We start from the raw sequence: 26,153 nt of genomic DNA, 5'->3' as shown, positions 1-26,153 counted from the left end.
ATCAATCTTTGCAAGTGTCTATTGCTGGTCTTCTCCTGCCATGGAAGTGGCCCTCACAAACGCTCCTCTAATAACCTGAGGCCAGGAACAACTAAACCATAGAAAATGACAGTCAACTTGAAGGATCCAGGACATCCCTACTTTCAGCTTTACATAACAGAAATAATCTGCATATGGGCAGATAATTAATGAAGTTTCCCAACACCCCCAGACAGTCTGTACTATTTCACAGAAGAATAAACTCAATCAGGCAAGAAGAAAAGTTCAGTAGCTGGCTCTGCTGCCCTTCTTGTAAATGAAAGTATTCCCACGGATATTTAGGGGAATGGGATCAGGATGACACACGCCATAGCAGGAGTCACTGCCACTTTGGGGGTAGGCAACAGCTGTCTGGAAAATCAAGACTTGCTCTTGCTAGCAAACACTGTAACTTTTGCCTCCACGAGAAGCATCTCTGTTTAAGCTGTTCAATATACTGGAAGAAATATGACTTCTTACAGTAGATACATTGAACCAGAGGCTTACAAATATGCATAATTACATTCATCTCATTAACTGTCCATTAACGTCTGTTACATGGACTGTTCTGTCTTAGATTATATAATTCCTTGATATTTAACATTTGAAGTGTTAAATAGAAACAACCTCAGAATTACTTTATATTTTTCCTGCCATTTTTTATCAGACCTCAATTCCTTCAGTCAGATCTGTAAATTAAAATTAATCTGGTGAAGTCCTGAAAAATTTGGCATCGTGTCAAGAGATGAAAGTTTTAACATGTTATATGAAAACAAGTCAGATCATTCATCAATCTGCCACACAAGCCCAGAGAGAGTCTCTCACTGCTTGGATTTTCTTTTTAATGGTTCTGTCTTCCAAGGGAGGAAATGAAACCTCTCCCTGCATCACAAGAGCCATATGCAAATAGATAGACCTAAGAAGTTCAATACTTTTTATAATTCTGTGAAGAACTAAATGCATCAATAAAATACTTTATGCCTCCTGCAATCCTTTGATGACTGAATTAGCTAAATGAGACTGAAATGAGGAGTGATTTATAATGGGCTGTAATGAGAAATGAGTTCAACTGCCTTCCAAACAATTGACAGAGAATAGATTAGTTTTAGCAATGTAGTGATTTAAAAGAATGGAGAAGGAAAAGCATTCCCCTTTGATCTCAATGAAAGCAAAGTTTCTTTAGACCTGATCCGATCCCAACAAATACGTAGCAAAAGGTTCATACAATGGTGCCTTTTTTACCCCCTTCACAAAACAAGAGCTAGTCCAAACTAAGTTACTGAGGTTTGTACTAGAAGTCTCATTTCCCATTGTTACACAGCCTGTGAAATTGGAAACTTCTCTAGATTTCCAGAGAATAAAGACAAATTATTGTGAACTTGAGTTTATAATACAGGAATAAAAAAATACACCTTAACTTCCATGGGAATCGCTGTAGATCAGAGCTATTTTCTTCGTGAACTCTATGAAAGACAAATATTTGTATCCAGATGTCATGCTAACTTATGGCCTTAATGTCAGGTGTTTATTCTGTACTCCGATCCAGCAGTGTTGGAAGCATGCACCCAGCTTTATTGTTGTGAATCTTCTCATCTAAGTTAAACTACTCCCAGCAGTAAGGCCAACCAAATAGCCACCTGAGTGTATTTGGGAAGGGAGGTGGTGGGCCAGACCCAAAGAGGGGGCAGGCGAGGCTGAACCGAGTCCTGGGAAAGGGGGATCTGACCAAACCAGGTATGGCACAGCACTGGTATTCAAAGGACACTCCTTCATCTCACCTCCTACAATCACAGTCCTGCAGACACTTCTGCCCACATGCAGGCTCCCAACCATGGTAGGTTTAAGTACCTGGAGAACTGGCAGCTTAACTTGCCTCTCCATGGCCTTGCCCTGCTTGTACAACACCTGGTGCTCTCTCTGCATGTGAAGTGGATGTAAAGCATTACCCTCCAGGTTTGGCAGGGTTTGGTGAGTGCAGATTGCGAGGGGAAGCGGGTCTGGGTAAAGGAAACTCGGAGTGGTGACTTATTTGGATCAGGGCAGCCTGCTATGAACCTCATGTGACTGCTCACATAACCTGGGTAAGCAGCAGACTTCAGACCTGTACCGTGAAGAAAACACTTTTTATTACTAGTGATTCACTTTCATTTCCCACAAAAAAACTCCAGAGTGACTGTCCACTAATGGCAAATCATCTGCCCCTGTCTATGGCCCAGGATTACTTTCTTTTTCCCCCCACCTGCTGGCACTGCTGCAGGGTGGGATGAGTCAGGGATGCTTTCACAGCAGTACGCAGAACAGCAACTCGTCCAAGCCTCAGCACTGTTTACAGGATCGCTGCCTCTGCCTTCTCCCATGATAGGTGACAGAAAGACCCTTCTCGCAGGGGTGAGAAGCGAGCATTGATCTGACACTAACTACTGACGGGCTGCAAAAATACTGATAGTGCATTTAGCAACCGTGCCCCAAATCTTTGCAAATGAGAGTCCAGGCTCTCCGATTATTTTCTCCCATTATATTGCCTGATTCTTCTATGTATATTAATTGGCTGTTTTAGTTTGCTATTTAGCAGCTGGCTTCCTTTTAAGCTAAAGCTCATTCCCTTAACTGTATGCTTCCATAGCTTCTGCTCTGCCAAAAGGTTAAACAGATCTCATTTTCCATTTCCTACAGAGACCTAATTTCTACAAAAGGCCTTGAGAAGGGCAATACAATTGGCAAGAAAGAGAATAAGATTACAAGAAGCTGTTTTCACACTTAGCCAAATACCAAGAAGTTCAGAGACAGTTTGAAATGATGCTCCACGTGGGTCTCAGCAGCTGGGCAGAACATTCGGCCTCTTCTGGTTTGCGATTATTCTCGCATCTGCCGCTTTCAGCACGGCATCCTCAAACGGCATCCCCCAATGCATCAACACATTAAGCAGCTCAGGACAAAAGATAGTAAAAGTCAAACTTTGTCTCCCTTTCTCCTGAATCGTTATACACTGCTCAATGACACCCATTAAATGGCAAGGCACCCCCTGCTGTAGTCCTGCAGGCCAGAAGAAGAGGCAATCTCCCCCTCCTCTACCACCTCCTGGGCAGGCCCGGTTCACTCCTTGTAGAAGATAGACACAACTATTACCCAGGGGTGCCAAGTCATTCACAGGCACAAGATATCCAGCTCACCACAGCTGAGCTGCTTGGGGCAACCAGATGCCCACACACAGCCCTGGTCCTTTTCAGAAGCTCAGTCCTCTTGGTGGTTCCAGAGCCCACAAAACCTGTTAGACTCTGTACAAAAGGGGAAGGCAGCTGTGGTTTTCTTTTAAAACCCTGCTGGAAGAGAAGACTGTGATGGAAACAGCCCAAAGTCCCACCTCCCGCTTTTATTTATCCAGGGGTTTAACCATACCACATGCCAAGGGCATCAGCAATGCAATTCAATTCTCACTTCTGCTTAAGGGGCTCAAACCTGCACCAAGGCAGTGCTTCATTCACCAGGCACGAGCCCTTCTGGTGAGGGGACACCATCCCACCTAAGATGGCTTACTTTGCAGATTAGGGAACAAGAATCACTGTGCCAGTGCGGATAGGAGCAAGCAGGAAGCTTTTGAGGAAGACTTGCAGTTTCTGGAGTAGAGGGCTTGAGCATCCCCCTTCTAGAAGGGGGTTCAAGCCACATACTCTAAGCTGGGAGCCACTGGCTAAGGTCCTTGCAACCTGGTATGGTCTGGTCACAAGATGCACTCTGTCCTTCAGCCTTCTCTGTTGATTAGCTCTAGCAGGTCTATGGTTAGTATCCCAGGGATGTCTGTCTGTCTGTCTTTGAAACACGAGTTCTGATTGAACAGCAAGCTTTGGATCAAGCTCTGGACAACAGACTCCTCTGTCTGCAGTTATTCTGGCTCAAGGTCTTGCTGCTCTGTGCTGGGTTGTGCAGGATGCAAAGAACAGACAGCTGCCCTGGAACCAGTCAAGCACTGGGACAATTTGAGGAGTCTTCATCCCTACATGTTTCCAAGATCCCACAGGACAGAGCCCTCAGCAACCCCATGCAAATGCAGTGGTCATCCTGCTTTGAGCGTCCTTCCTGCTGTGGTCCATGAATCGTCAATGGTCTAGAAGACAGCGAAAGGGCAGCTGCAACATTATCGCTACTCTGCCTCCATGGAGGCACTGAAGTGGGAGACAATAGAAAGGGGAATAATAGAAGTAAAAAAGTATCCAAAGTGTTGCCTACTTTTTAAATTAGATTTCAAACTGAAGTTGTCACAGCAACCATACAAGATGGATTGCAGAGTCCACCTCCCCTTCCTAGAAGGTTTGATAAACTTTAAATAAAAAGCAAGTTGAGAAGAGTATGGCAGCTGTGTCTGCATCAGCAATGCAGACAGCTCAACAGCGGCAGATCTAGAGGGAGAGGCTGAGGATGTGACATCCGCTCTACAGGCATTTCAGAGGGCCTTATTTCAGGTTAGCTTTAGCCTAGCTCTTTGGACCAACTTCCCTTTGGGGGCTGCTCCTCTAGATAGTTTCCTCCAAAAGGAACCCAGGCCATGTGCTCAGAGGTCACTCCAAAGCACAGTTAAACGAGGACAAGCAAAAGATAAGCAAAATATGCAGTGCAGGCTTCTCTGGGGAGAAAGAGTTGTCCTCTTCCTAGATTGTAAGAAGTTGTAGGTAAGTACAGAAAAGCATCAGGTCTGATAGCATTTTGGATAGTCCAGTGTCAAGAGAAGTGTGGTGCTACATACAATAATAATATTCAGCTTGTATTCTGCTGCATTTCGCTCACTTGCACAATGTTAACATTTTAGCTGTTTTGCCAAAAAACACAGAAGAGAAAAGAAAGGAGATTTAGGATATCAAAGAGGAAGCTCTCCATCAGGATCTTACAACTTCAGTTTTAAGTTTAAGGAACAGTTACTTGTTGTTTGAACTATACACCGATCTGACTGGGGAGACAGAGTGCAGGAAACATGCTTACAAGTCACTATGAACCAATACAAAACTGAAAAAAAATTGCTGCTTAAAGCGTTGCATTCTGTACCATCCACCCACAGAATCGATCAGATTATAACAAACTGTCCTTGGGGCAGCCTTGTTAGCAAAAGCTCCTGGAGCTTGCTAGCTCAAGTGTAGACAAATTGAAAGTGTAGGTGGACATTAAATCCAACCCAAAATAAGCAAGCACCTCTAAGTGTCAGCAGATCTCTAATTAAGGTGGTATTTCAGTTCATTCTCTTCTAAGGCCTCAATTATTATTACTGAACCTAGAAGATGGAAGGCTTTAATACAGAAAGAAGTCAGATCTTCAAACATTATTTTCCCTCCCATTTGGCAATGGCACTACTGTAGTAACGCATCAGACTTCTGATTTTGTGGCAGAAGTCAGCAGTTTCACACTCAAGCACCTCCATCTCGAATTTTCTTTCCCAATCGGCAGATAAGATGGTGCAGGAAGCTCAGCCCCTGTGAAAGGCAAAATATTGCTGCTAAATGAAAATGGGCTTCTGGACTCAGCAGGTCCCAGGAGATGCTGGCCATCACCAAGGCCTCTCTTCAAGATGTCTGGGGTCCCAGCTCATGGCCTCGTGCTGGCCCCCTTGCCAGCACATCTCTGCAAAGGACCACATGCCACCTCCAGCGGCACCCACGTCATGGGTCACCTTCCCCAGTTCTCCATGCAGTCCAGGCTGTCGGACAGCTATGCACAATGGGCTAAGAGAAGGCCCAACTAAGTGCTATAACTAATTGTTTAAAACCAGCTATTTAGATTTGATTTACAGAGCTTAAGCTTGTCAAAACTAGTGCACTTAAAGCCACTTCATACTTCAGATTTTTTTTAAAAAGTCAGCAATTTACTAAGAAAATAATAACAAGAGACCTCTGTTTCTACGGATGTCTATATTTTAAAACTTTGAGTAAGATTTACTCAGGCTTCATAATATGAAATGTCTTTCAGGATCTTAAGTGAAGCTGCAATAGTTTTTTTTTAAAAATAAACTTTTTTAGTTTCTAGAAGTTTCTAGACAAATGGCTGTCTTGAAATACTACCCTTCTGGGGCTCAGCGAGATCTTGATGAGCATCTCCAGTACTGTAGGTGGGAACACGGGCTGCAAGTGCACTGTATCAATCTTGATGCCGATGCAGGAGTTAGTCATCCTCTGAGTCACTCTCCCCCCTGGCTGGGACACACGCCCTGATTGAGGACATGAGCTGGTCCTGGATCTGCTTCCTGGGGTTCTCCTCGAGGTCTGTCTTGATGGCGCCCGACTCTGAAATCTTCCACTCCAATTCTGTGCAGAGGAAAGCGACAGCCATGAATGTGGGGGAGCAAACTGGGCTTTCTCCAGCTCTGACTCCTTCTGACATATACTAGTTTACTTATTTCAGTACACAGCACCTTGCACTTCCTCGTTTACCTTCAGAGGTAAACAAGAACCTCGGATCACCACAATTCCCCGCTGCCCTTCCCACCCTTGCTTCCCCACCTGACTTCTCTTATCACCACCACCACAACCAGGGCCCTGCTCTATTCCTCCCCCTCCTCTTCCACCCCCAGGTCCCAGCCCCTGCCCTGCCTCCTGCACCCGCTCCAGCCGAGCCCTCCCTTCACGGTCACTTGTGCCGGCACAGGTTTCGGCCCAGGGCGCAGAGCTCAGGGTGCTGCTCTGCAGCCCACCGCTGGCACCCCCAGTGCCTCCCTGCTCCCTTTACAGCCAGGAGTGCAAAAGAGGCGACGGACACTGAGCAGCAGCTTTAGAGGCAACTCTCCCGGTGAAAGTGAATCCCACCTCCTTCTAACCACGTAAGGGCAGAAGACAGGTTTGCACATCTATCACTGGTGAAGGAATACTGCTCGTATATTACAGCTGTTTCCATCATACACCCAGTTCATCACAATCAGAAGAGGCAGGGAATAGATTTGCTGAGGGGCAGAAAAATTGTAGCAATTCCATTTACAGGTCTGAGTTTTTCAGGTATGTACTCTGTGAACGCAATTCACCCCTTTCCCACTACACCATGCACTGATTGTTAGTTCCTTAGCAAGACAGTAAGAGAGACTCCCCCATCAGTAGTAGGCCTATTACTATATAGGCCCAAATTGGGTTGCTTCCCAGAAGCAGTAGAAAGTCAATACAACACATTCCATTAAAACCTTTCTCCTAGTCCTGCTGGCAACCCTATCGTTAAATCTAATTTCCTTCAGACATTACAGAGTAATGACTACACCCTCACACTTTCTTTAATCTCCAGTGGAAGTCACCTGGGCTTAGGGGAGTAGGAAGGAAGAAATAAAAGAAAATGCAGAATTTCAGTGCCCAGCTTTCTGTGATGACCGAATTAAGCTGGCTCAGTCATCTTTGGACCCTTCCAAAACCAATTATTTATGTGCTAAAAATGGGAGAAAGCTAACTGTAGGTTCTGCTACCACTGCCCACTTCAGCGCATAATTAGGCAACCGCCGTAGTTAGAGTTAGCTGATTTGAGAACAGCTAACTATCTCATTGGTGAGCTTTTCCCCTTCTGGCAGTTCAAGGCAGGGGAGCATTTTCTACAGCACACACTCAAGATATCCTGTAAACTTCAGGGGTTTAGTAAAAAAACCTCTTTACATCCTATCCTAGTATAGGCAGTGACATCATTCAGCAGGGACCTGGAAATGCTGCTTAACTGTGGTTCACTTCACAGATAAAGATGCCCTTAAAGTCCAACCTTGACAAAGCTTGAAGGCAGCCCGACCAATATGCCTACTCAGAAAGCTGAGGAGTATCCTTTTAACTGAAGTAAAATCCACTAGGTTACAACCGAGTCACATTTGCTGTCCAAGAAGAGCCTTTTTTACTGCTGACCTCGGTCTTCAAGCACTGCTGTAGGATACCATTCCCGACCAACCACCTCCGAAGAGCTTTTACTGAGGAGCCACAGTGCTCTGCGAGACCTGCATCACCGCCCTCATCTCCTGAAGCATGTCATGCTGATGTGGCTGCACGACCCAGCCTGCCTCCAGGCTGCTGGGACGGGCAAGGAGAAATAGGTCTAGGGAAAACCGCGACCTCCAAGAAAGGTAACAGCCTCTCCCCGTGGAGCCCTGTGCCCCCTGAACCACTGAGGCAGGAGCTTAACGTGCTGCCATCTCTGGGAGACGACAAGAGGAAAAGGAGCAGCCCAATTTCAGGCTAGCAGCCCCATTTGGACAAAGGGACAGGCTCTCTTTAAAGGTTCATGAGGAGTGGAGCCTGCAGGTCAGGACGGTACAACAGACAAATATATGCCATCGGCTTGAAAATGAAATAAGAAGCCCTACAATGCAATAGGCAAGCACCAGTTATCAAGCGCACAGATTATCAAGTAACTGGGGGCAAGGTCAGTCATTCAGGTACCAAAGCCCCAAAGAACATGCGTAGGTGCTATCTACCCGTTAATATATTCAGGAAAATTTGTTTCACCAGACACAGGGTGTGAATACTTGCAAACACATAAGATAAATATCTATATGTTGGCCTACTCAGCCACTCACTGCTTTTACAAGATAGCCCTAATCACATGTTGTTGAGCCATAAGGGTGCAAAAAAAAAAAAAAATCTAATATGATTTTTAGTACCTCCTTTCTCCTCCTAAGCCTCACTTCTCCCATTCCCAGCAAAGCAGTTCTGCCTTTCCTTTGGAAGACCAGAGATGCAGACACTCACCTTCCCGTGTCAGGTTCATGCCACCGAACACCAAAGGCCCAATGAACTGAGCTTTGATGTCTCCTTCCAGGTAGACGAATATCGTAGGCAGGTTCTTATCGGGGTAGTTGGGAATGCAGGTGGTAGAGATAGCTTTGATGAATTTCACGTCTCTGAACTTTCTTGCAAGCCCACTCATATGTTGATTTATTAAGGCACAGAGTGGAATTCTGTGAAGAACAGCAACAGACACACATAAGGAAAAAATAAAAGACAAATTAGACAGTAATCTGCTCCAGAAGAAAGGTCAAAAGTATCAGCTCGATGAGTAGCCATTTATGGGAAGACAAATGTACCAGAAGCAACTTCTAAATATTTTTATTGTCCAGTATTCCAGCCTTCAAAGGAAATCAGCATCACTGGAGGTTTTGGTGGGTGGTGGGTTTTTCGTTTTAAGATATTAGCAATACTACCTTCCCCTCTATTATACAGAGAAATTGGTTTATGAAGATACGATATTTAGAAATTGCATGAGCAAGGGCAAAATAGAAAGAAAAGCAGCTCCTGGAAGAAAGTATGCAAATGACGATGAACACCTGGGAGGCAATTAGAGACGATGAACAAAATCAAGTATTTCTAACCCATTCCAAAAAATTCTAGCAACTTATCAGACCTTTTTGACAAGATTTTCCATTATGCTGACAGGACTGGAAACCTTATTCACCCCATTTTTATGCCTCTAGAAATCAGGCTAAAGACACAGAGGGATCCTTCTAATGCACAGCCCCTCGCACTTTATCCAGAATTATTTCCAAAGCTTGGATATTTCAGTGGCAGCAGCTACCTCTATGGTAGCTGTATGGTACAAGTCATGCTGTGTGCTGTATAGATGTGTGAAAAAGCCACTTCATGGTAACACCATTTTAGAGCTAAGTTCATTACTGTTGACTCAAGACTGCTGAAATGACTAATTCTTTTTTTTTATTTTTTAGAACTCCAGAATCAGTTCCTTCATTTCAACAATAATCACACATTTGTCTAGAGTATTTTCAGCTATTGACAGTGAAAAGTTTAAAGGTTAAAAGCAAATTCTTACCCTTGTTTGTAGAGGTGCAGGACTACCCATATACCTTTTCCAGCTTTTGTAACCTCTTGAACGTAATCTTTTCCTGAAATCTCCAAAACTTCCCCAAATTTATTCTTCATTTGAGCTGCTTTCATTTCTGCTAACCTTTGCTGCCTGAACAGGAAGGGACAGGAAAGAGATCTTGAGAACAGATGCATTTTTGACAGAACACTTAAAGGGGCTGGTTGAAATCTAGACTTCAGAGGCACATTACAAACTTCTTCAAACCCCAGAGCAACAAAAGCAAGTTGACATAGTCAATAGATGCTCTTATATTTGCATCACAAGTTAAAACCACCACCATGCAAGTACAACTATGTTTCATGATTTTTTTTTTTTCTCTCATTTCTGCCTTCAGCAGACATTTCTTCTGCAGATACTACGCTACCAAACTAAATGGCAAAAACCATGAGAGATGGTAGAGATAAAGAGATAATGGAAAACCAGCATTGTAATTATGTAAATCTGCAGCACCTTAATCTCATTCATGCAAAAATTGAGAAATCTTGGAGGTGATTTTCAAAGGTCTCAGAATCCCCAGCCATGCACTCAGCAGGTGCACATTATCTCTGCAAAACCAGATTGTAGACAAAAGACACTGAATTTAAACCCAGTTACCTTATTAAAGACACTTAGAGGCTCTACAAGAGACCAGAAACACAACCCGCTTTTTCCATCAGCAGGCCTAACAACACCCTTCCTCTCTTCAACAATATCTAACAGCATATAAAAGAAAACTCCAATTTTCATTAAAGCCAAATTCTGCATGCTGCTCTGACCTGTACATTTCAATAGCTTTCTCATCTTCCTCATTAAATTCATCTTCGTTCTCTTCTAGCTCTTCCAGAGTCATGTCCTCATAAGTTTTCACTAGAATGGAAGAAACATCAAACCAGTAAAAACCTCGTTCCAGGATAAAACTCATCAGCTTTTATCAGTCCAACAGAATTTATTTACTTTAAGGACAGATTAACTATGGGAAATAGGGCTTTTTTGAAGTATTATTGTTACTGGACTTTTGGAAAATATTACGCACTTTAGACATATAGATGGAAAGACTTAATGTAAAGGAGACTGAGCTGAAGGCTGCTTAGACTAACACACGAGTATCTGCACTAGCTTTCAAGTTCGGTGGCTGCAGCAAAGACGTACCTAACACACACAGACAACACGGCAGGGATGCCTGAACAGCAGAGGAAGCATACAACAGGTAATGTCATGAGATACTTTTACTTGCACATTCACATGGCAGACTCCCTTTGTACTGTTCTTATTTCAGTTTTCAAACATTTACTTCTATAAAAATACAGAGCTGTCATCAAGAACAAAGCTTTCCTGTGCTGGAAGAATCATTCAAGTATTTGTTTGATACTGTTAACAGATGATCACCCTATACAAGAAGAAGCTTCGGTGTCCCTTACAGACTTGGAAAAGGACACATTGCTTTACAGGCATATAAACGTTACTGCTGGCCATTTCTTTGTACAAGCTTCCCCCAGGAGCCATTTCAAGACCTGCTGCTGATGCTCAAGTTGGCTGGTCGCTCACCAAGAGACTTCTGAAGGATGGCAAGCTGCTCTTCTTCCTTTGCACGCTCCCGTTCCTCCTGGTTTTCCTTTGGAGGAAGGATACCTTTCTTGCGCAGGATGTCATTCCACTCTGTGTCTTTATTTGGATCCTAGAACAGAACAAGAAATGGATGATGTGCATTCAAGGTGAAGTTTACCACAGGCAAGCTTTTCAAGAGACACAGCACATTGCTAAACCGGTAACTGTCTGGATGGCACCAAAAAGTCACAGTGGGCATCCTCCTGATGCTGAGGCTTCTTTGCAGCCCCAGACCAGTACCTTGAAGAGCAACTTTTTTTTATTCCATCCCACTCACAACACATATAGGAGGTCTTGGTAGGGTACAAAATTTTGAAGCATTGTAACCACCATTGCAGCTCTTGCAAGGTGAAAGGGAAGGTGAGGAAATCAGCTGGGTGACAGGGAAGCACGCTGGCCACAGCACTCACATATAGAGCCTCAGCAGAACAACAGGCCACCAAATTAGCAGTCATTGCATCAGGAAGCGCTGGTGAGAAGACATAGAGGCGCCAGCCTTGCAGACCTAACTCTGGATATATGGGAAGTCTCCTCGGCAGATTCACATCAGTGTGACTACACTACACAGAGAGAAGCAAGCACAGTCCCTGCCAGACAAGCCCATTGCTAGGGAATCAGATCTCAGTCTACGCCTAGACTGTTCCTGAAAATTAAAAAGAGACTTTACTGTGAAATAGTCGCAATAATCCTGCAAAAGAAGGCCAATGGGCACCCATGTAGTGTTGAGAAGCTTAGTAGAAGTTTTTCTAAGTTAGATAGCAATTTTCTTTTTTTTTAAAGTAGATGAAAATTCAGTGATAAGCACTCACAGGCTGATTTTGGTTCCTTGATGTCTTGACCTAAGTTCACTTTGAAAACTGAACACACCACCTACTGCTTTGCTACGGCTTGTATCAATATAGCTTACACCAGGTCTGTTGAAGACCGTATCTCTTCTCTAGAGCAAAACACAGTACTTCTGGACTACCAGGGAAAAAAGAAGAAAAAAAGAAAAAGGAAAATAACGAAAGAAAACACAGTAGCACAGCAAATAGCACACCAGATTACTTTTTTTTTTTTTGTCTCTGAATGTGGTCATTTTTCCCTCGACATTTCACAGCATCTACAGTCGTTTATCAACACACTGATGAAGTGCCTAAAACACCCACCCGCCCATCTGCTTACTACAGCAGCGAAATACATATCGTACTTAAAAAAAAAAAAAACACACCAAAAAAAAACAACAAACCACCACAAAACCAAGCCACGCAGCATCGTAACAAGACTGCCACATGACGGACACCTCCACCCCAGAAAGGGGGATGAAACCGGGCTCTCTCGCCCCCCCGGCTGCCCCGGGGCGCTCCGCCAGTGAGGGCGGCCCACGGCTGCCGGCGGGACCCGAGGCCGCCCCGGCGGCTGCGGCCAGGCACGGCGCCCGGCCCCGGCTCGCCGCCCGGGCGGGCTCCCCCCGCAGCACTGGCCGCACACGGGCCGGGTGCGCGGGGCGTCCCGGCTGCTCACCTGCATCCTGCCGGCGGGGCTGGGGCCGGGGCCCGGGCCCGGTCAGCAGCGGCGGCAGCGTGGCTGGGCAGGGCCGGTCCCGGCGTGCGCGGCGCGGCCGGAGGAGGCGGCGCTCCCCGGCGGGGCGGGCGCAGCACGGCTGCCTCTTCCCGTACCGCCTAATAAGGCCGGTCCCGGCAGCGCGGCGCGGGTGTGTGGGAGCTGCCGCGGCGGAGCTGCGGGCGGGCCGGCCCCGGGGAGCCGCGGGGGAAGCGTCCTCTTTGGAAGCAGCGGGGCCGGGGCGCTGCGGCTGAATGGGTTCACGGGTTTCGGCTCTTGCTGTGGGGCTTTTTCTTCCATCTTCTTCTCCCTTGCTGACAGCGTTTCCCATAACGGCCACGGTGCCGGTTTGTAAAAGGTCCGGGTCCCCCCGCTGCATCTGCACGGGTCGGGCCCCTGCTCGTAACGGGGATCCCGCTTCATTTGCCGGGCAGCGAGCCCCGGGATGCACACCACGAAGAGCAGCGTGGTTTAGAAACTGTTTGGCCTCCCCCTGCCAGGGGCTTCGCTGCTCCCCGTCCCCTTTCTGCAGGCAGAAAGGTGTGGGTGCCTCACGGAGCAGCCCGGGGCTGAGGCGCACCAGTCCCTCCTGCAAGCAGCTGTGGTGGGTGCCGACTCCTCCCCGGGCCTGCAAGCGGCCGTCCCTGCTGCCACCCCACAGGTGCTTCTGGAGGGGTTTCACAGAAAGGTTGTTCACGTAAGTCAAGAGTCTGCACGACCCCAGCGGGGCTGTGGGTGTGCTGCAGCCCTGCCCAAAGCCGATCTCAGCAGGGCTTTAACCCAAGGACATTCATCTGGAGAGATGCCCCTACCCTCTTCCTCATACCCCTCAGCCACCATCAGCTTGGAAACGATGCAGGATGTAAGTCATGGAGGGCAGAGGAGTTCCTGCCCGACTTCTGGTGGCACAGCCTCGTAGCTGGCACAACCGAAGAAACCTTTCCTCATCCCCACGCTATATCCTCACCATCGGCGCTCAGCCAGGTTTGCAGTGCAGCTCTGCTCTTGCCTTGCCCCTTCTATCATGGTTTCAGCAGCACAGTGAGGGATACAGAATCATATCCTCTAAAAGTAACCTGCTAAACACACCCTGGAAAAGAGTTACACAGTGGAGAGCAAAACAAGGAATTTGATACCAGATTGAAAAACATACAACATATTCTGAAACTCTTGTTTCAGAAGTTAAAAAAAAAAAACAGGGAGCTACTTCCTAGCACCTTCCAGCACTCCCTTCTCACCTGTGAAGCAATCAGGCAGGAGGAGAAAGCGCATTTTCTGTGGGTCAGCCCTGCTAAAATGAGTTCACGGGCACCCTTGCGATGTGGCGGCAGAGCTGTGAGCCCCTCTCTTCCTGCCCAGCCCCGGGTGGCTTGTCCTGTTGGTCACCGAGGCTCTGTAGGGCGTGCAGGGGAAGCAGCGTGGCCATGACATGTGGGGTCCCAGGGTGCTGAGCTGGGCATGGCCTCAGCTCCTCACGCCCGCCAGCCAGCGTCCTGGAGCTACTGTAAACTTGAATGTATAAACCAAACCGGGCACCGTCATAGAGACACCCCAAATAAATTGTCAGCCATAGGGAACACTTCCCTAGCAGCATCCATATACAGTTGGTGAGTTTTGGGGCTCTCCTCTGCCTTAGTTTTTCTCTGTAAATCTTCCCTTTCTTCTTCATTGAGTCTCTTTTTGTCTGTTTGTATTTCATATCCTGCTTTATTTCCACTGGCTTCTCTCCTCATTTTAATTTCCCTGTTCTGTCAAAAAAAAAAAATTCAAACCTATATTATCTATTTGTATCAGACTGATAATTATCAGTACTTCAAATATTGTTAGGATTGGGCCACAGCCAATTAGCATTACAAGAATTTTTTTTTAAAATTTTTTTTTATCTTTTATTTTATATTTGAGTCTGTCTTAAAGCACCACTCACCAAACACTGAGGAGCGGGTTGAGTATGGCAACCCCAATCCACTTGGGATCAACACCCCATTCCCTAAAAATGGGCACCTCTGCCCTTTCAAAGAATTGAGCAGGCCTTGCGCTTTCTTCTCAAAGACACACAGCAGAGGAGAAGGTGGAAAATGCCCGCTCCCACCTCCCCCTTCTTTTATGCTCTAGCCCCATGGTCGGCATGCTTACCCAGAAAGGGGGAGCCCAGCTCTGAGTCCCCAGAAAAACATCCCCACACAATCTGCCAGCAGGCCTTGAGAGTGTGTTTGTTCTGGGCATGTGGGGAAACGACTGTATCTCCGCTCCGCCAAGGGCCTGAAATGGAAATTCAGAACACGTTATAACATCATGGACATCCCATTAACACCCATGTCTCCTTCCCCTGTGCTAAGTCTAATTTACCGAAGGGAAGGTATAGCCACCTTTTCTGCCTCTGAATTAAAAGAAATGGATAGCTGTGCTTTGAGGGGACATCAGTCCTTATGGTGAGTATTTGGACACATGGACGGTGCTCCATACCTGTCTCCCAGGGCCCTGAGGCGGAGGAAGACTCAGCCTCACCCAGCTTGGACTAAATGCTCATCCTTGCGGGAAAAGTGGCTGTCTGAGTGATAGATGGAGCCACAAATATAGATGATTTGAGAACTTTAAATCAGAAAGTAAAGGGCTACAGAGCTTTCCAGCAGGGCAGCATGTGAGCTAAAGTTTTCAGGATCACAGTTTTGGAGTCTTCTGTAAGTGCTCCAAAGTCTTTTGTCTCTGACCCGCTGTTAGTACCTGGCATGCCGAACTGAAGGCTTAGCTGTCGGTGCCAGTTTTGCTGCACAAATGTCTTGCCAGAGCCTGGGCATTCAGGAGGACCTGCTGATTTAATGGTCGTCTTCTGTGGCTGAAATACCATTCACACCCACGGCTCTTGCATGTTGCTGGTTAGAACCTATTTTGAACACCAGAAAACAAACACAGAAAGAGCATGAGCAGAGAGTGTGTGCACTCATTTTTTAAAAGATGCTCAAAAATATTCATTTGCATTAGGTGAGATTTTTGCCCAGGTGAACTGAGAGGAACTAGCCAAGAACCCTTGGACCAGAACCCCTCTGTTCCCACAGTAAACCCTGAGCCCCATCCGAGGCAGAGAGTTACCAGAAGAGGGGGCAGAAGCCCAAATCTTAGGAGCAGCCCAATCGCATCACTTGGTGGGGCTCAGACACAATGTGAACGAAGAATAACTCTCTCTGCCTAGGACACACGTAAAGCAATACACAGTTTCCCCCCTCCCACCCAACTAAAAATACATCGTATTTATAAAGCACATTTCCCCTATGTACTTTTTTTATCAAGCTTCAGCAGGAAAGAGAGGACTATTTTTACACATGGTGTACAGACAGAAATACTCCAGCCAGAGTGGGTGAGAGCTGGCAGCGTCATGGTGAGACTGAAATATAGCTGTGGCTCAGCCCTTGGAGACAGCCTGGCTTCTTCCCCCACGGAGAATTTGCTTCTGAGCATCTATAACGTATTTCTTCCTTCTTCCCCAAATCAGGGGTTAGAAGGAAGATGAACCACATGTGAGAATGACTCATTAATTGTCCAGGTGACATACTGATGAGGAGAAAAAGTTGCTAATAAAAAGCTTCTGCCCCAGGGGTAGGGGGAATGGTGTTATGTAGCTTGTTTGCCTTTGAGTACAGGCTGCAGCAAAGTACAGAATAGGCCAAAATAAGAATTTTTGAAGGTAATGGGATATATTTTTCATTTATAGTACATAGTGAAAGATTTGGGGTTATTGTGGACTTTATGTTCTTTTGTAAGTTAGCTGCATTTGTAACAGAGTATGTCAGTAATGAGTAATCAGAATATGAAAATTATTGCCTGATAATAGGGTTAAGGAGTTATGGCTTGGTTTGCTTGGATTTTATTATGGGCTGGGTTTTTTTTTTGTTTCTCCCTCCCAAATCTTATTCTGATTTTTTCATAAATATTTAAATCTCTCTATAAAAACCCCACATGTTAATCTATGATGGATGTTCTTGTATATTGCAAACAGCTGTGCTGGAAGCTAACTGTCCTATTTACTCATAGATTAGAAATGTTATTTAAATGAGTATTTTTGCCACTCCAATTGTAAGAGTACTCTAACTGGACTGAATTTCCTTAATCTTGAGTAAATAGGCAGTAATTTCTATTCTTCAGTGTGCATTGTACTGTCAAAGCCAATTCTTCCTTTTTGTCGTGCAGGACACCTCTAGTACTCTCACGGCAGCTACAGAATATCCCTTGGGGAATTAATTTAGAACTCTGTATGAAAACCTCTTAGAGTATTTTGGGTACAAGATGCTGTGGGAATTTTTCAATTGTTAGATTTAAAATGAAAGAAAGATCTAACTTGATAATGGAAGAAGTTAGAATACAGATTTCTCTTGGAAGAACAGGCAGGCTTGGCCTCAAGTTAGCTTTGAGGTAACGGTTATGGTGTTTAAGAAAACCTTATTGAAGAAGACCCACTGTGCCTCAATCCCAAATACATTCCAAGTAGCAGGGAAAAGCCTCTTTTCCTTTGAGTTCTTCATATCTATTTCAATAAACCTTTCCTGACAGGTTGTCAGACAACTCTGGTTTTACAACAAGGTCTCTTGCCTAAAAGGTAGGCTGTAAAAGGGTAGTAGTAGTTAAAATCTTAGCTTTGCCATTAACGAACTGTGGTGTATGGCGCTCTCTTTCCTCAAGAAAAGAACAAGCTTTCCTCTTGATGTGGAAGAGCAGAAAGTGTAACTCACCTTGCTGTTGTCTCCTCTTTCTATCAGTTAGCTGTAGCCCAAGCACCCGGATAATTTGAAGATCTCCAACCCTTTGTGTCTCCTCACCCATCAGAATGTCTGGACGTGGAAAGAAGCAGGCAGTGGCTGGCAAACCTGCAGCTACACCAAAGAAAACCAAATCAGCCAAGGCTGGTCTGCAGTTCCCCGTGGGTCGTGTCCACAGGCTCCTTAAAAGAGGGAACTACGCTGACAGGATCGGTCCTGGCGCTGCCATCTACCTGGCTGCCGTGCTGGAGTACCTGAGCGCGGAGATCCTGGAGCTGGCGGGGAACGCTGCACGGGAAAACAAGAAAGCCAGGATCCTGCCCAGGCACATCCAGCTGGCCGTGAGAAACGATGATGAGCTGAACAAGCTCTTCTCCTGCGTGACCATCGCTCAAGGAGGGGTTATGCCAAATATCCTTTCCCAGCTCCTTCCCAAGAAAACTGTTGGAGATGCTGCTCCTTTTCAGGGACAAGGTGGTAGCCAGTGAAACTTGCTTTTCCCAGTCTGGACTGTGCACTTATGGATGCTGGGACTCAATAGCACTAGTTTCTATGTGTTTGCTTCTTTGACAAGTATTTTTCTGCTAATTTTAATGCATTTTTAAAGCTTGTAATAAAGTTTCTAGAATGCAACACTGTTCTCCTCCTTTCTTTTCTCAGCTCCCCTTCCAGGGATGGAAGAACACAGAAAATGTCAAAAAAAGTCTAGTGTACCACCCAAATAACTTTTTAAAAAGTTTACTTTTGAAAACATGTTACAGGTAACTGTTGTGGAGCAGACAGAGGTGTCAAGACACACACTGCCATTCAGGTTCATGTGAACTTTTCCTCCATCACAGATCCATAGTGCAATTAGTTCAGTGCCCCAGAGGTTGTTTGACTCTGCTATAGAAGTCAGTAACCCCGTGCTTTAAAGTCTTATTGCTCATAAATCTGTAGTGAACAACTACCTCTTTTTAGACTGCTCTAACATGACGCTAAACCTCTACCCCCCCATCTTATCATAACAACCATAGGTAGTTTATTTAAAATCTGGTGCAATATTTGTGCTGTTGGTAGAAGTGACTGTCTTGTGACTTGTCTATCAGTGCACTTGTCTATCAGTGCAGAAAAACAAAAGTCTCCATATCCAAACAAGCCCCCAGGCCTTTGCTGACCAAGTCATTGAAAGTCTTCCCCCAGAACAGTGCCCAGGGATTCTCTGTTCATAGTGGGTGCTGAGGCTTGCTGTTGAACTGGAAACCAGGGATCTGCTGCAGCTGCATTAGGATCAGTCTGCCCCTGAGGCAGTATCTCACACAGAATTGCTGGTTAGGACCAGCTTCCTAAACTGTAGCTGGAGCATGAATTTTTTATTTGAAAAAGATCTGCCTGTCCTGTTGAGTTTGACAGGCAGGTGTTCAGCCATCTCCAGGAAAGCAGGGCTCCGTCACGCGTAATGGTTACTTGGGAAGACAAATGGCATCGTTCCGAACATCCCCCTCTCCTTCTTCTTCCCCCAGCTTTATATGCTGAGCATGAGGTCATATGGTGTGGGATACCCCTTTGGTCAGTTGGGGTCAGCTGTCCCGGCTGTGTCCCCTCCCAGCCTCTTGTGCACCCCCAGCCCACTCGCTGGTGGGGTGGAGTGAGAGGCAGAAAAGGCCTTGGCTCTGTGTAAGCACTACTCAGTGGTAACTAAAACATTCCTGAATTATCAACACTGTTTTCAGCACAAATCCAGAATATAGCCCCGTACTAGCTACTGTGGAAAAAATTAACTCTATTCCAGCCAAAACCAGCACACTGACTGAGCGGATTCTTGATTTCAGGGTGGTGGGCAGCTGGAACAGTCATTGTATGCTGCCTGGTTTTCAAGAGCAATTTGATGAGATCTTGGCTGGCCTGCAATTAACCTAACATTAAGTTAGGTTAGGGTCAGGGGTTAGTTAATCCTCAAGTGGAAGATGCTGTAGCAATGAGAAGTGAAAAAGTCTGAGAGTAGGTCTTAAGCTTTGTACATGTAGTAAAGATGTGGTATATGTAACTAGCCTTGTGCTGAGTGCTTACATCTGTAAATGAAAAAAAAAAAAGCTTTAAAGGAGGCACATGAGAAATGAACACATGAAACTCAAATTATTTCTTTCATTTAACCATGGCAAGGGAAGCAGGGAATGATTATTTCTTTGGACCAAGCAAAAATCTAAAGGTTTGCGGTAATGGTAGAACACTCAAGCAAGGCACTAATTTTGTGCAGTTTTAAGCATGGAAGTGCTCACAGCACCCTTTGCTAACCTGGAGAACTGTGTGTCAGTCATTGTGCCGCTCCTGGATGCAAGCTGCTCCTGTGAGCCTGCTCTGCACAACACCAAACAGACCCTGCAAGGCATGGCCAGTGCTCAAGTACCTTCTATAAATGCCTTCACCTGCCATTTTCTGTATGGTAAAAGGCACTGAGTGAGCTGTGTGGCCCTACCTCTACTTACACCCAAAGACAGAATTTGTGTTGAAGTACTGGTCCAATTCAAATGTCAATTTTTTAAGTATTTCTTTGATCAAGAACAATCCTGTTTGCTTTCTTCTAGCCAATAGTTCAACCCATTTGTAAATTAACCAGATGGCATAGTGATCTGAAAACTCAGTCCTCTGGGGTAGATGTCTCCTAACCCAGATGCTCAGTAAAAATTTCTGTTGGGCCAGGGCTCAACTTTCCAGCACTTGTGTACTGAAGAAAAGAATTATTCAGCTGTCACCACACCCTTGACCCTAGAAAGGATATATTACGCCTTGCAACACGGCTATGCATGACTTTGGAAAAAACTGGATTGTGTGACAGATGGGGACAAGTCCTAGAAGAGAGAGAACCCAATGTCAGAGGTCCTGAGCTTTCCCAGGCTCTGCAGCACGGTCACAAAGCAGCTTGGCCACTGCTGGCAGCACAAAGAACAGTGGTACAGGTTGCTGCGTTTAATTCTTGATGACTGCAGCAAGGTGAGGTGTGCCCCCTTCCAGCTCTAATAAATTAACTGCCAATCAGAGACACTGCAGTTCTCTGAGGCAGTAAATGTTAGGCTTTTTTCCAGGGGAGATCAGCTAACAAGGTGCTAAGCAACTCTATGAGGAGTAGTGACAAATTCTCATGCTCTCAGGGACTATACTGAGTTGCTCTTGTTTTGGGACCTTGATTGTTTCCTATTTTGAGTGGCTGAATCATTGTTCACCCAGGTGGCATTAAACGATGCAAGAGCTGGTAATGATATGGCTACCACTGTGGAGTTTACAAGGGGGCAGCTCTTGCCAGAAATTGTGGTTTGGGGGATTTGGGTAGTGGTATTGTTGGAAAAGAGGTTAAGTCAATAACTTCTTCAGATGAAAGTTCTTAAGAAATGACAGCATGCTTTCTTTGTGTTAGATAAAATCCTGAGTGAAATAATAGTTTTGTAAGTTCTGTGTTTGGTATAAGGCTGCTTAAGGGGACTTTTAATTTTTTAAATTTATTTACTTGTGTAGGCTATTTTTAAAAGCTTATCTTTCTAAGGCCCACAAAAATCTCCTAAAAGAACTTCTTATTGTATTTTTAAGCACTTCAATTTGATATCCGATTTAGTTCCTCCCCACATCTGTATAGAGCTTCTCATTATTTAAAACCAACTAATGATTAAAACTTGAAAACAACTCTATATACAAGAGCAGAATTTTCCTGTGTTTGTTTTCCAGTTGCTTTGTGTTATACATTGAAGAGTAATTGGTACTATTCAGTACCAGAGACTTGATGTCAGTAATAAGTGATGGGGCTTGTTAGAATGGATGTAATACCATACAAGAAGATGGTACTTGTGCATTTGTAGTAGCCTGATGCACAGTGTGCTGAGCAGAGCAATTTCAGTGTCTGATGTAAAACAAAGCTTCTCTTCTTCCCATAAGTCTTGATTGTGGCCTGTTATCTTGCAGCAATAGGTCCCCTCACCTCTGGAAGACAAGATCCATTTGAAGTGGTTTCCAGTAGATGAAGTTCTTTTTTGTTGTTCTTATTTCAGACAAAGATATGAGTTTCTAGCTCTGGCTCTCACAAGGTCATCATTGCAGAAACTACTTAGGTTCTTACCAGGGGTAAGTTCAATGAAGCTTCCCTGCAGGGTTTCTGAACACTTGTAAGTATCCTGAAGCCTAGTTTGCTTAACCTTTCTCCTTAACAGCAGTCCTCCTTTGATACTGGGTCAGAAGACCTTGCTCCTAAGTTCTACCCTACTCTCTTGAAAAGTTTTGGAAATCTAGCAGATGGCTGACCTGCTGCTCTGGCTGCGCTTGTAGATGCCTCTTGGCTGGAAACTTGTCAGACTCTCCTAGAGCAGCAGCCTGACCCATCTGCTCCTTCAGACAAAAGTATGAACAACTAACGAACTTTCTGAGAGGGGAAAACTGACTTGTAAAGGAATTAGAAAGGCAGTGAAACGAGGAGGAAGAAAGGACTTAAATGCTCAGTTTCTGTGTCTGTTTGTTTGGGGTTTTTAATTCTTTCCTTTTTTATACCAGATGGATAGAATGTCTGAACGTGGGAAGAAAACCACAAGGCTCCTCCCTGTGCCAAAGAAAACCAAATCAGCCAAGGCTGGTCTGCAGTTCCCCGTGGGTCGTGTCCACAGGCTCCTTAAAAGAGGGAACTACGCTGACAGGATCGGTCCTGGCGCTGCCATCTACCTGGCTGCCGTGCTGGAGTACCTGAGCGCGGAGATCCTGGAGCTGGCGGGGAACGCTGCACGGGAAAACAAGAAAGCCAGGATCCTGCCCAGGCACATCCAGCTGGCCGTGAGAAACGATGATGAGCTGAACAAGCTCTTCTCCTGTGTGACCATTGCTCAAGGAGGGGTGTTACCTAACGTTCTTCCTGAACTTCTTCCTAAGAAGACCATCTCGTTTAAACCGCCCCATAAATATGTGCAGTCACAGGAGTTCTAGCTGCCATCAGGCTCCTGACTTTATGGTGGTGTTAACGCTGGCTTTCTCCACAGCTCAGAGTTTTTCATGCTGGTTAGCATTTTTGGTCTAAATTTATGTGTGTGTACCTGTGCACATGTCTGAAAAGCTGAAGATGGGGTTGCTAGTTAGGTTTCCCTAGCTATGTCTTTCAAAAGCAAAAAGTCAACAGACTACTTCTATGAATAAATAAGTGTGCAAAGGATTTGTGTCCATCTTAGTCCCTTCTATAAAATATCTGTTGCACCAAGCAGATGATTTTCTTTGGCAGTGCAGTTACCCAAGGAAACCTGCTCTATGGTCTTTAAAGCTTGTGTCTCCATGTGTATGGCTGGAATCTCCTTGTTTAGTATGTATAGAAGTCTGCTTCATCTGACCACTTCAGACCTCATCATGGGCACAGTTAACTATTCAGGGTAAGTAGATGCACCTGAGAAACTTAAATTGGACTGCCTTATAATGATGGTAATGCTGATGAATTATCTTCTCTAACATTTGGATATGGAGGTAGGGCTGTGCTGTAACTTCAAAGTGTCACTGCACACACCTTGGTCCAAAGACGGTGTTGGAATTGTCCTCTGAGTTTCCGCACTGATGGAGTGCAATCCGAGGAGTCTTCTACAGGCAGTATATAAACCTTGTCAGTGCTTGAGCCTAAAAGATCTTCTAGAAACTCTTCTTAAGAATAAATCCAAATATATTTTCTACCTCTCTGGTACTGAGAATCTCCTTAGCTGCTTTGAGGCTTATTCCATTAGGATCCAGATCAAGGAAACCTGTGCTTTAAAAGGCAATCCAGGAAGTGGCCTTTTCCAGGACCTTCCAAAACCCTTGTCTTCCACCTATGCAGCTTGAAAGACTACCTAAGCACTATTAGGTTTGCACTCTGGATTGCAACATTACGGTGGACACACACTAGTATTGATCTGTTTGCTGTGCTGCAGAAGATTTTGTTTAACAGCTTCACCAGCAGGATGCCACTGAAATTTAAGAGTCTTATAACTGCACTATTAGGTGTTTGAATTACTCTATTCATAACAGGAAGGCCCTAGCGTCCACCAGCTTCAGATATATTAATCCAGCCAGGTAAAAAGGCTATTTAGAGAACTGCCTCAAGACTTGACCCTACCAGCCCAAAGTTTGGGAACCTCTGTTTCCCATATCTGCCCCATAGTTATCCATATTATGCTGCTGCTTTCTCCAGTGTAACTCAGATATCTCCCTGGTTTTCTGGTCTTGTGAGAATTGGGACCTTTTGAAGAATGGGCTGCAGAGTTCACCTCTTTGTGTAGGCAGGCTAGGGCATTTAAACAAAGAGCAAGAAGCCAGGAATGAGGTATTGTGGGACTGCAGCCAGAGGACTTTCTGTATGTGAAACCTCTAGCATGTGTGTAAGCTGCAAACACCTACTAGAGGCCATGCTATGAGAAGACAAAGAGAGGAGAGTGTTGGTATCGGGTCAGTCTCAATATAACTGGCTGCTATGGGCACCGGAGATAAGTGATTTATAGTGTGGATAGTAGACAAATGTTGTTTTGAGGGCAGCCATAAGATCAGCCATTGCTATCTGTGTAAACATGGCAACTTTTAGCTAGAGATGTAGAGGGTGAAACGGTGTTGAAGTGGTGACCTGCACCATGAACCAAACCCTCCAAGCTGCTGTCTTGGACAGCAAGAGCAGCTCCTCAGGGGGCTGCTGCATGTTTTTCTACGGCAGTTTCAATCAACACTGACCGTATGTGCTGCATTTGAAGAAAAACAGTCCCCTGTTTCCCCGTCAGGCTGACGGTCACATTTCATGCTGTGTTGGCTCAGAGGCTTGCTCCTGGCCTGTCCGAGCCAGCTGCCCACAGCATGGGTGCCCTGCAGCAGCATGGGCTTCTGCAGCTCCTGCCACGCTGCACCGTTCCCTCTGCTGTGCCAACACAGCTGCTTACGGCACCTACTGCAAACCAGGCTGCTGCTGGGCTTTTGTGTTAAACCTTTTTTTTTTCTTTTTAAAAAGCAAAACTCACATCAAACTACTTGTGTGTGCCTTTTACAGTGGTGCTGGCACAACTCCAGGGTTTGCGTGGGGGCAGGAAGAAAAGACCGAGGGTGGGACGATGGCTGGAGCTGCTGAGGCAGAGATTGCCTCCAATGCCTCCACGGTGTGGGCTGTGACTGTGAAGCCCCACGGGAGTTTCAAAGGTCTCTGCCTGGAGTGAAGCTGTATCACACCAGGTACATGAGTTGACATGACCCGTGGAACAGGAGGTTTCAGCAAACGCCTTTGCCTATAGAAAAATTACCAAAAAAGGGAAAATTAATGGAGACCTTTCCCCAAGTCTCAGCTCTTCTGGAGAGGAAACAATGCTTGACACTGGCTTGTGTAAGGGATTGCCCCCCATCTCGAGGAGCTGTATGGCCTGTGCTGGGCCAAGCTGGCCAAGAGGCGCTCCTGCTGCCCAGGGTACAGGACTCAGCCTGAGACCCAGTCAGAGGGAAAGTAGCCATCGGGGTGGTGCTGGTCTCTCTGTCTTTGTTGCCAAATAACTCATTTAATACATCTTATATTAAATTCATCTAGCTTTAGCAGAAAGTTTACGTAGGTTTAAGCATGACTGCAGGGTGGCTGGCAAGCTCGAGGCATCCCGTTGCTCCAGAAGCAGCAAGCTTGGGAAGATGTGGTCTGTCACGGCTGAGTGCCCGAGAGGTGCTCTGGGGTCTGCAGCTCACGCCTGGCAAACTGCAAGGAGGGGAGAGGCATCACCTTTGGCAGTGGCTCACCCTCACTTTCTTGGCAAAACTCAACAGCCGAGAACAAACTGGAGGAATACTGGAATGGGGAGGGAGCACAGGGCACTGACAGGTCCAGGGAGAGCCACAGGGAAAGAGCATCCCTGGAGTACACAGGAGTCCCAGCAGCTACCATACAGCTCTGCTTTGTCTTTAGTAATTAGAGCTGACTTATAGACGTACTGGTTCCTGAAATATGCCTTGCTGTGGCTCTCCTGGTCTCTGTGCTCACTACTACAGCTTTTCTGTTGCACTTCTAAATGTAGAACCACCAGTGCATTCATTCCTGCTTTTTTGTGAAGTCTCAAGACAATTGAAAAGATAATGCCCAACGTTAAGATATTAATTTGGGGGAACTTATTAATTCTCCCAATTCTGTTTCTCTCCTGCAGCTGTGAAGCCTATTTTGTCTTTCTTTTGAAGATACATATGCTTACAACATTATGCATGCTTCAATGGGGTACTTTTAATCTTTGATTAAAAAAATCCTTTGTCAGTTTAAATAGACAATAAAACATATATTCAGTCTTCTTGCGTATCCTCAGTCCTGTTCATTACCAGATTGTGCACTACTCTACCCCCAAATAAATACTTTGATAATATGTGAAGCACGTGGTTTGTGAAGGCTGTCCTAGCAGCGGGGTCAGACTCTGCTCCTGTTTCCTCCACCACTGCCAGCTTCACTTCTTCCTCAGCTCTCCTTGCTGTCACAACTTCTGC

The 26,153-nt window shown here is 45.5% G+C and overlaps 3 protein-coding genes across 3 annotated transcripts; 2 read left to right on the top strand and 1 right to left on the bottom strand.

Moving 5' to 3' along the window:
* Positions 1-5,890: 5,890 nt before the first annotated feature.
* PDCL3 (phosducin like 3) lies at positions 5,891-13,033 on the bottom strand. The gene is made up of 6 exons (XM_075135835.1): positions 12,916-13,033; positions 11,353-11,482; positions 10,584-10,674; positions 9,775-9,918; positions 8,700-8,908; positions 5,891-6,302 (listed from the first exon to the last, which is right to left on the bottom strand). The coding sequence occupies exons 1-6, from the start codon at positions 12,919-12,921 to the stop codon at positions 6,160-6,162; spliced, it is 723 nt and encodes a 240-aa protein (XP_074991936.1). The 5' UTR covers positions 12,922-13,033; the 3' UTR covers positions 5,891-6,159.
* Positions 13,034-17,770: 4,737 nt separating this feature from the next.
* LOC142077960 (histone H2A-like) lies at positions 17,771-18,190 on the top strand. Its single transcript, XM_075140437.1, has one exon. The coding sequence runs from the start codon at positions 17,771-17,773 to the stop codon at positions 18,188-18,190; it is 420 nt and encodes a 139-aa protein (XP_074996538.1).
* A 4,033-nt stretch (positions 18,191-22,223) lies between these two features.
* LOC142077917 (histone H2A-like) lies at positions 22,224-22,637 on the top strand. The gene has a single exon (XM_075140308.1). The coding sequence runs from the start codon at positions 22,224-22,226 to the stop codon at positions 22,635-22,637; it is 414 nt and encodes a 137-aa protein (XP_074996409.1).
* The last annotated feature ends 3,516 nt before the right edge of the window (positions 22,638-26,153 follow it).

This window comes from Calonectris borealis, chromosome 1, assembly GCF_964195595.1.
Source record: "Calonectris borealis chromosome 1, bCalBor7.hap1.2, whole genome shotgun sequence".
In the NCBI taxonomy this organism is placed as follows: Eukaryota; Metazoa; Chordata; class Aves; order Procellariiformes; family Procellariidae; genus Calonectris; species Calonectris borealis.
Note: the sequence above shows the minus strand (reverse complement) of the source record. Positions and strands in the feature narration are given on the sequence as shown.

Excerpts from the sequence above, each read along its gene's own strand:
- PDCL3 (XM_075135835.1), bottom strand. Across the intron at positions 10,675-11,352 it reads CATCCTTCAGAAGTCTCTTG|TGAAAACTTATGAGGACATG; the intron begins GTGAGCGACCAG and ends CTTCCATTCTAG. Across the intron at positions 8,909-9,774 it reads CTGCACCTCTACAAACAAGG|AATTCCACTCTGTGCCTTAA; the intron begins GTAAGAATTTGC and ends TGTTCTTCACAG.
- LOC142077960 (XM_075140437.1), top strand. The coding sequence starts at position 17,771 with ATGTCTGGACGTGGAAAGAAGCAGGCAGTGGCTGGCAAACCTGCAGCT.
- LOC142077917 (XM_075140308.1), top strand. The coding sequence starts at position 22,224 with ATGTCTGAACGTGGGAAGAAAACCACAAGGCTCCTCCCTGTGCCAAAG.